This window comes from Leptopilina heterotoma, unplaced genomic scaffold (assembly GCF_015476425.1).
Source record: "Leptopilina heterotoma isolate Lh14 unplaced genomic scaffold, ASM1547642v1 Lhet_31, whole genome shotgun sequence".
Lineage (NCBI taxonomy): Eukaryota > Metazoa > Arthropoda > Insecta > Hymenoptera > Figitidae > Leptopilina > Leptopilina heterotoma.
Genome location: NW_025111011.1, coordinates 266,362 through 277,035, shown reverse-complemented (window position 1 = coordinate 277,035; position 10,674 = coordinate 266,362). Strand labels below are relative to the sequence as shown.

General features: G+C 19.6%; 1 protein-coding gene across 1 annotated transcript; it reads right to left on the bottom strand.

Annotated features, from left to right (window-relative positions):
* Positions 1-5,341: 5,341 nt before the first annotated feature.
* LOC122504645 (odorant receptor 13a-like) lies at positions 5,342-9,852 on the bottom strand. The gene is made up of 6 exons (XM_043615837.1): positions 9,640-9,852; positions 8,076-8,201; positions 7,904-7,994; positions 7,015-7,151; positions 6,264-6,402; positions 5,342-5,583 (listed from the first exon to the last, which is right to left on the bottom strand). Exons 1-6 carry the CDS (start codon positions 9,714-9,716, stop codon positions 5,530-5,532), a joined length of 624 nt encoding a protein of 207 aa, XP_043471772.1. The 5' UTR covers positions 9,717-9,852; the 3' UTR covers positions 5,342-5,529.
* Between the last annotated feature and the right edge of the window lie 822 nt (positions 9,853-10,674).

The window sequence follows — 10,674 nt, the reverse complement described above, 5'->3', positions numbered from 1 at the left end:
TTTATTTTAATCGAAATATTTATTTATTTTTAAGAATCGCTCATTTCGATGAGAAGCGTTAAAACAAGTTTATAGAAGCGTATTTCCAATTAATTGATTGATTAATTATTATTAATCAATTAAAAGTCAATCATCAAGTAACGCATGGTACTCGATACTTTAATTACACTTGATACTAGTGATTACCGAGGGTACTCAATATTTTAATGTGATTTTGAAAGTACCAGAGGCAAAATTTGTCCTCGAGTAATTTTTAGTTATATTTTTTTTAGATAATTGTATTTTTTATAGAATATTCGTATATTATTATTATATTTATATTATATTTTAAATATATAGAAATAATTAGAAATTAATAAATTAAAATTATTATTTTTAATAATTAAATTCAATTAAAATTAAATTCAAAATTATTAAATGTAATAATATTACAATTATATTAATACTATAATTATGTCTATATTTTATATTTATATAAAAATAAAAAATTATATACTTTATTTCTATAAAATATAATTATAGTCACATTGATAAAATATAACTATAAAATTTGTTCATAATTAATTTATTTATTTCGTAATAAGAATTACTATTTTCTTAAAGAGATTACTACAACTTTTGTCTTTAGTACTTTCAACAAAAATTTGTTTAATTAAAAAAAATATCACTACCTTATTTAGAAAAACTAATTTTTAATACATTTTTATAAAGAAAATTTCAAATGAAACAAAAAAAAATGCTTAAATCATTTATATTTTTCTCAAGATGCAAAAAATGTTTCTAAATAATTGTAAATATTCAAATTTCAATTTTAAATACTTTTGCAAATAAAAGAATACAAATATTCTTTTTTAAACTAACAAACAACAAATTATCTTATTTGTTAAATTATGTTTTTCAATATTGAAAGCAATTTTTTTGTTCAAAATTAAATCTAGATATTGAAAAAAATTTTTTGAAATAATTAACATGTTTTTTTCTGTGAAAAATGAGTCTTGAGAAAATTGTAATTGACGTTCAAATTTCATGATAATGGAAAATTGGCTTTTTTCCTTTTCATAAAAAAACAAACACTTTGTATTAGGAAACAAATTGTAGCGTTATTCGTAAATATTTTGATTTTATATTACACATCACTAGATGTTGACTATTTTTTTTTTATTTTAAAAGAGAAAAGCAGCGAAAATATTTTAATCGCGATTATAAATTAATGTAATTATTTATTTCAGAATGATTGTTTGGTATTTTTTAATGTGATTTGCATAATTTTTCAAAATGGAAAAAGGATTTTTAATTATTTATATTAATAATATAATAATAATTATGTAGAATGAAAAAAAATTATTTGATTCAAATAACCGACTACTTGTCTATTATCAAATAAATATTTACTTGAATCAAATAATTTTTATTTAAGTCAATTAAATTGTATTTGAAACCAATAATTTCAGTATTTGAAGCAAATATAAATTCAAATTAATTGATTTAAATAAAAATTATTTAATTCAAGTAAATATTTATTTGATGAAAAACAAGATGAATCGGTCATTCGAATCAAAATTTTTTCTCAGATTATTAACAATTTATATTATCAAGAATAATAATAATAATAATAGTATAAAGAGCTTAAAATAGCCAAATTTTGCAAATATTGCAAAAGTAGAAAAAATTGCACCTCACGTTAGAAAATAGCAACAAAAAAACAATATTTCTTTTTTTGATTTTGAAAACTAATTTAATCTAATTTACTAATTTTGCGAAGGAACGTCATTTGTTGTACATAATGAACAAATGAATTTCAACAGATCGAAATTCTGCGATGGACTACTCTTGTACTCTTTTAAGCCAAGATTTTATCATTTATTATTTGCTATAATAATTTCTATCACATTTTTAGCAACTTTTGTTAATTTAAAAAAAAAGAAAAAAAAAGAAAGAAAGAAAGAAATGAATTTCGTTTTACTTGGCTCTAATGCTGCAGCGACAATTGTTACTTGTCCTGGGCGTAAAAGCGACTTACAGGGTAAGTGTAAAAATGCTATGCAGCTATAATTCTTCATCACCAATTTTTTATTAGTGTGAATTTCTTATATTGACAAGTTTTAATGATACCACATTTCTAATATTGTCAAATTATTATAAATAAGATTTGTGCTTTAGAAAAAAAAAGAAGGAAAAAAAAATCCGAGCGTCTGAATTCCGTGTGGATTGAATTATATTTAGTGCGTTTTTGACAATTTTATAATTTTACACCATTTGAGATTTTTCTGTGAGTGTTCTTTTACTGTTTTTTTATTCTAAAATTCAATCACTATTTTATTTTCGCTTGTTTGTATTTTTTTTATTACTATTTATTTATTGTTGTATTTATCAATTTATTGTTTGTAATTATTATTTTTCAACTTATTGTTTGTAATTATTATTTATCAATTTATTGTTTGTATTTATTATTTATCAATTTATTGTTTGTAACTATTATTTATCATTTTGTTTGTATTTATTATTTACCAATTTATTGTTTATAATTATTATTTATTAATTTATTGTCTGTATTTATTTATTTATTTTTTTATTTGCATTAAATAAATATTTTTATTTTATTTATTTTATTGTCTGTATTTATTATTCTGTATTAATTTATCGTTTGTATGTGCTCTTTTGAATCGTATATAATTTATTTCTGCAATATTAAATGAGGTATCATGCAATTGTAGTTATTGTACAGTAATTAGAAGAGAAAGAAAGAAGATTTTTAATCGAAAAAAATATGAGACTGAATTACAATTAATAATAATAAATTTAATTGTATAATAAATTGTATTTACATTTAATGTTAATAATTAATAATTGTAAATAACGACAAATGTAATTAGAGAAAAAAAGAGAATTGAAATTGTAAATTTAAGAAAGACTGACTATTTTTGTAAAGTAATAATGAGGTCTCATAGTTTTTGTAAAAAAAAAAGATTGTCATGAAGGTGTGAATTGAAAACAGGAAAAATTAATTTAACTTTTTGAGATAATTTCAAGAATAGATTATAAATTGCAAGGCCGATCGTAATTTGTTGGAAAGAAAATACAAAATATTTTCTATTTTATTTTCTTTTATTTTGTAGAGGAGAAAAAAATTTTTTTTGTCAAATACTAGTATTTAAGGAAAATAGATTTAGAACAATAAAAAAAGAAAATGATAAATTTTGTAAAGTGCACTGGAAAAAATGAATTAAATTTACAACAAAATATTTTTAAATATTTTTGCATATAAATTATTTTTATATTTTAATCAAATTTTTATAATCAGGAGAAATGAAAATTTCAAAATCAGGAAAATGAAAAGAAAATGTTGTTCAACAAAAATTCAACAAAGAAAAAAAATAATTTTACCGAAAAAAGTGAAAAATAAATCTGAGAATTTGCCTATTGAAATAATTTAATTATTTATTATGTAATTATAACACTGTATGTTATATAATTATAATTTTAATTAATAATAGTTAATAAAAGTAATTGTTCAACGAAATTTACAATAATTTAGAAATCAAAAAACAAATTCAACAACATTAATAAATTGAAATTAATTGTTCTACGAATGATAAAATAATTTGCAAATTAATGAATTGAGAAAACTTAATACGAATATAATTAAAAATAAAGTAATTTTTTGCAAAAATATTTTGTAGTAAAAATACAAAATATAAATTAATTAACAAAAACTCAATACGAATATATAATTTATAATTAGAAATAAAGAAAATCTTTTTGCAAAAATAAAATATTTTGTAGTAAAAATACAAAATAATGAATTAATAAAAACTTAATAGGGAAATAATTAAAAATTAAGGGAGTTTTTTTGCGAAAATAATAAAATATTTTGTAATAAAAGTACAAAATATTAATTAATTAATAAAAACTCAAATTTAATTAGAAATAAAGAAATTTTTTTTGCAAAAATAACAAAATATTTTGTAGTAAAAAATACAAAATGTAAATTAGTTAACAAAAACTCAATACGAATATAATTAGAAATAAAGAAATTTATTTTGTAAAAATAAAATATTTTGCAAAAATATTTTGTAGTAAGAATACCAAATTTTTAAACAATTAATTAAGAAAAACTCAGTACGAATAATTATAATTAGAAATAAAAGAAATTTATTTTGTAAAAATAAAATATTTGGTAAAAATATTTCGTAGTAAGAATACAAAATATTAATTAGAAATAAAGAAATTTTTTATTGCAAAAATAACAAAATATTTTGCTGATAAAAGAAAATATTATTTTCATTGCACTTAAAAATTTGAAAACAAATTTTACAAAAATTTTGATTGTGATTGAAAAAAGTTACTATAAAATTTTATAAAGAACAAAGCAAAGAAAATTTATACTTAAAATTAAAAAAAATTATAAAAAGAACAATTGAGACAATTACAAAAAAGTCTTATTTGTAAATATTTTACAAACTGTAAAACTTTATTAATATAATTATTAATTATTTTTATAAATTTTTTATACACAAAAAGTAACCAAAGTATTGTTATACATCGTATTTTTTTATATTTTTTAATAGATTCTATTTTAGAATTTGAATATTATAGTTTAAAAAACAATAAAAAATTGTAATTATAATTGAAACAATGAAATTAATTCATTGTTGTGATTATAATTGAAAAAAATTAATATCCGCAACGAACTGTGATGTATTGACTGATCAACATATTTTATTATCATAAAATGTTGAAATTATCTGTGATAGAAAAAAATCCCCTTCTTAAATCTAAACAAAATTTATAAACTTAATTTATTTATAACAATTTATGACAAAATTTATAAAATTTTATATTTTTTGTCGCATTACTCAAAATTTGTTAATAACCGTTATTTTTTTCTTACTTAATAATTATTTCCTAAATTTAAAAACAAATCTGTGCACTATAAAAAAAATCGTTCAATTTCCTAATTAACAACTTTTGTTAAATTCAAAAAAAGAAAAAAATTCGTGCACTATAGGAAAAAAAGAAAAATATCTGAGAAATTTTGAAACAAAATTATATTTTCTTATTGTAAATGTTTACTTTCTTTCTATTGTTAATATTGCAAAAATTGTTAATTTTCATTTCGGGAATTGTTTTACAAAAAATAAATCTCAGTAATGTATTTTTTTCTCACGCAAATAAAGAGATTTATTTAATTTCAATAAATATTTATATATATTTATATATATAGAATATTTTATACGTTTACTTTTATTTTTATATGTTAATTTTTATATTTTACAGTAGAAATATAAATTTTTTCTTTTTATATTAAAGAAAAAAAAAATGTTGACACAAATATTCAAATCGTTGAAAAATACAAAAATTTTATACATATTTGTTCTATTGTGTTAAAGACAATCGTATGAATATTTATACATTCAATATTTTTAAAAGGATAATATCAAATTTTCAAAATATAATAGGTATTTTGTACATTTATCAAAACAAAAAAAAAATCGAACAAAAAAGAAAACTTATCATTGTCGTATATATTTATTCGCTCATGGATAATAAAACCGTGAAATAAGAAAATGACGTTTTCATGCCCTGAAAAAAAATTATAATTACATTTAATTTGAAATTTTTAATATATCCAGGAAAAATAATAAATCTTGTTCAAGTATTAAGTAACGTAATTAATTCAGTAATTAATTATTATATAAGGTAATTAATTCAGTAAGTATTTATTATGCCTATAATATTCAATTAATTCAGTAATTAATTATTATGTGAAGTAATTAAGTAATTAATCATTGTATGAAAGTTATTAACTAATTAAGTAATTAATTCTTGCATAAAATAATTAAGTAATTAATTATTGCATAAAGTAATAAATTAATTATTATACTAATTAATTATTATTATACCTACTAATTAATTAATTAATTATTATACTAATTAATTATTATTATACCTACTAATTAATTAATTAATTATTATATTAATTAATTAATTAATTATTATATATGTAAAGTAATTAATTAATATACAAAAGTAACTAATTATTTTTCTATATTTTAAAAAATCATTTCAATTGAGAGGAATTTAAAAAAAATTTGTTTCAAAATCCAAAATAAATTCCCCTTTTTTTGGTATAAAGTAGAAACAGATTTTTTTTCATAATTGAAAAAGATTTAAGTCAAATAATCTTTTTGACGGTACAACAATTTTTTTTCTAATGGAAATTTTCTGGGTTAATTGTTATATGTTATGAAATATAAATTTACCGAACTGAATGATTCCATAGAAAGAGTGAATATTCCACCAAATGCCTGAATTGTGCAAGGACGACGAAAACTTCGAACCATTAATAAAATTAGAAGCTTTTGCGCTTTTACTGGCATTCTATACCATTGTGCACTGTTTCTGTAATTAATATTAGATATAATATTAATTTAATATACAGTGCGTTTTTTATTTTCAAAATTTATTTATTATTGTTATTTATTTATTTATTTCATGTATATACGGGTAAAAAAACCCTTTCGTACAAAAGTACTAGAATAATGCTTAGAAAGAAAAAATAAAAACGTAATTAGCAAAAAAAAAAAACAATCTGCGTGAATCAGCGTTAGATCTAGTAAATTAAATTCTGTAGTAATCAAAATTATTATAATACTCATTGGCATCTACACAATCTTATCAAAAGTGAGTATATAAATAGAAAATAGTAATTGAATTAACATCTGTAAATAGAAATAATAAATGCAAAGTTTGTAAATTGGATTTCGAAGAAATCAGCTGACTAGATAAAGGGGGTATTATTATATATATTTTTATTATTAATTATTATTCTCTGGGTGTAATTGTATTAATTAAATAATAATTATTATTAAATATGAATAATATTATTTTAAATATTAATAATATTATTATAGAATAATAATAATTATTGTTGTTATTTAATTATTATTCTTTGTTGTTATTATTTTTATTCATAGTTTTTATTAAGATTTATCAATTTTTTATAGAACTTACACTGAATCCCCAATTGCTTCACTAAAATTTATTAATTTTTGTCCTGGAAGGGAATTATAAAACAAATGTATCACCTGTCCCATAGCAAAGGGCAGAATTTGCATAAATTCATTAAATGTTTCTAATTTTACCGCGGCCTGTATAAAAAACAAAACGTGTTGCTTAATTAGTTTAATTGTAGATCGAATTTTCCGAGAGAATAAATATTTCTTATCGAACAAAAGTTATAATTTTGTTAAATTACACTGAAAAGAAAAATTGATTTTATTCAAATAACCGATTACTTATAATTAACTTGAATTATATTTTTATAATTATATATTTAGTTGAATCGAATAATTTTCATTTAAATTAAATAAATTTTATTTGAAGCAACTGATTAAAATTATCATCATAAAAGTTTAAATTAAATAAAATATTTTAAATAAAAATTATTTGATACAAATAAATATTTATTTGATAATATAGACAAGTTGTCGGTTATTTGAATAAAACAAATTTTCTTTTTTCAATGAAAAACATGAACACCCAGAGAAAAATTTTATTTTTTCCAAATATAATTTATTTGAAATAAATATAAATGTATCATTGTCTCAGAGCCAACTAGATTATTTATTTGCTTTAAATAAAAATTTTATCAGGCATAAATAAAGCTTTTATTTGAATTATAAATTTAATTTTATTTGAATTAAATAAAATTGTATTTGAATTAAATAAAATTGTATTTGAATCGAATAAAATTGTATTTAAATCGAATAAAATTATATTTGAATTAAATAAAATTTATTTAAACTAAATAAAATTGATTTTAACCAAATAAAAAGTCAAGTTGACTCTGAGTCGAATTTATATCTTTTTTCTGGGTGTATATAAATTATTTTCTACTTACCACATAACTAGTTGCGCTCAATAATATCAAACATGCCGATAATTGTAAAAATAATGCTAATCCATAAATAGATTCGACACATTCAGCATGTCTAAGGAAGAAGAAAAAATTATAAGTACACTAAAAAATTTCTTGTCTTACGAATAATAATAATAATAATAATTAGTAATACTTGATTGCTTCTCGGTGATAAGCGATACAAAGTGAAACTTCTCTTATTATTTGTTCATCATTTTTGGAAGTACGATTTTCAGAAAATTCCAAATCAGAATTTTTTATAATATTCTCTAATCGGTATCTAAAATTTGATTTTTTAATTATTATAAAAAAAAATATATTTATTATATAATATAATATAAAAAATTTATATCTTAAATAAATTATTATTTACATTTTTTCATAAATAAATAAATCGAGTTTTTAAATAATCAACTATAATTTGAATATAAAGGGAATATTACATTTCATATTCGGAATATTCGAGTGGAATGTTCCAGGGTTCTTAAAAAAATATTAAAATGTCCGCTCCACAGGAATATTCCAGGTTGATGTTGAGGGAATATTCCCCGGGAATATTCCAAAATTTCATACTTTGAAAATATTTGACATTTTTTCTTTTTTTCTGCTTTCTTTAGTGAAAATGAGATTCAATAGTATTTTCAACATATTTAATATTGCGGTGGAACATTCTCCTCAACATCATCCTGGAATATTCCTTCGATATTACCGTGGGACATTCCCTCAGTGTTATCTTGGAATATTCCTCTGGGAGGACATTTTAATATTACCTTAAGATCCGTGGAACATTCCACTAGAATATTCCGAATATGAAATGTAATATTCCCTTTATATTCAGATTATATTACGTGCTGCTTGGGTTAAAATTATTTCAATACAAAATTTAAAAAATAAAATGTTTTTAAATTAAATTTTTATTATTATCTACTTGAAAAAGGTGTTTTAATTAACTAGAATTTTTTCCATAATTATATTAAAAAATTAATTTAAATTTCTTTTTAAAATTTGATAATTCAATAACACGGATTAAACGGAAGGTGAATAATAAATAAATATTAATATTATAAATACTTTGTAATAATATCTATAACACTAATTTTATTACGAAATAATTAAAAAACATTTTTAACAAAATAACAAAAAGGAAATAATAAATTAATAGTACTAATAGTATTATAAAGTAATAATATTAATATTATTGTAGAGTAATAGTATTAATATTAATGCATAATTTAATAGTTACTAAAAATATTTTATAAGTTAATACTATATATACTCATTAGGGATTAAACAATAATAAACGATTATTATGATTCTCAAATGAGAATATAAAAAAAAATATTCTTAACACTCTCCCAACAAATGCACCCAAGAACAAAACATTTTAGGTTATGTTTACAATTTTTGGAGTACAAATAAAGAAAGAGAATCAACTATTATTGCAAAATACTGATGTTCAATTCTTCATTATATCGAAAATATTCTATAAAAACTGTATTCAAATTTCAATAATTAAAAAGGAATTTTTAATCAAGAGAAATGTAAAGCAAACATAACCTCAATTCGTTTGCTTCTTATATAAGACCTTATTCTTGGGAGCGCGTCACATTTTTTGAAATAATATTTAAAGTCTAATAATAATTTTTTTTTTATAAATAAAATAATTTTTTTTTCTAATAAAATTAAAAAAATTTTAATGTAATTTTAGTGTTTTGTACCGTAAGACGGAGAAAATTCCACAAATATGTTCAACATATTTCACGTACATTGTATCGACACAAATGACAGTTGTCATGTTTAAAAAGACTGCCAATTGCTCATGAAATAATAGGATATAAAAATGTTTTTCATCATCAACTAAATAATTTGATCTGTAGACTCTTCTTTTTGGACGAGACTCATTTAATGGATTAATAATATCGAGAACTTGTGGCGTGTATGATGTGAGCAAAAAAACAGACATCGTCGAATACACGAGAACTGTTAACAATTTGCATTTTAATTATAATTATAATTTTTTACTTTTTTTAAAAACTTAATCAATAATTTTACTTAAGGAATTTTTATTTTTATTTGTAGAAATTTAATTATTATAATTTTACTTGTAAAAATTTAATTAAAAATTTTACTCAGAGAAGTTAGCTGGAAATTTCATTATATTTTTGCTTCGGGAAATTTTATTATATAATTTCTTTTTCTGAAAACTTAATTTTTCTCTACTTTTTCATTTGATACAAAGAAAACAAAAGGAAATTATTTTAATTAAAAAATTTTACTGAAAAAGAGGAATTTTTTTACTACATTTTTGTATAAAACGTACTCTATTTAGTACTATATTTTATACAATATTTTTACTATATATAAAAAATCCTTTTAATATCAAAAACCAAAAATAAAATTATATTAAATAAAAACATTGCAACGAAAAAAAATTATTTTTTAAATTCTTCAATTTTTGGCATTGAAGGGGCCGTTCAAAAAATACGTAACGGTAATTTTTGGAAATTTGGACCCCCCCTCCCCCATGTAACGCAATTTTGTATACATTAGCGCCATTTTTTTTGCTGACCGTAGCAAATAGCTTGACCCCCCCCTCCCCCCTAAAGCGTTACGTATTTTTTGAACGGCCCCTTTTTCGCTAGAATTTAATTTTTAAAGAATTATTAATTATATTATCTTTGATAAAAAATAAGTTTTTGGATAATTTCCAAATTATCAAAATTAATTATATTAATTAAAAATTAATTAGAAAA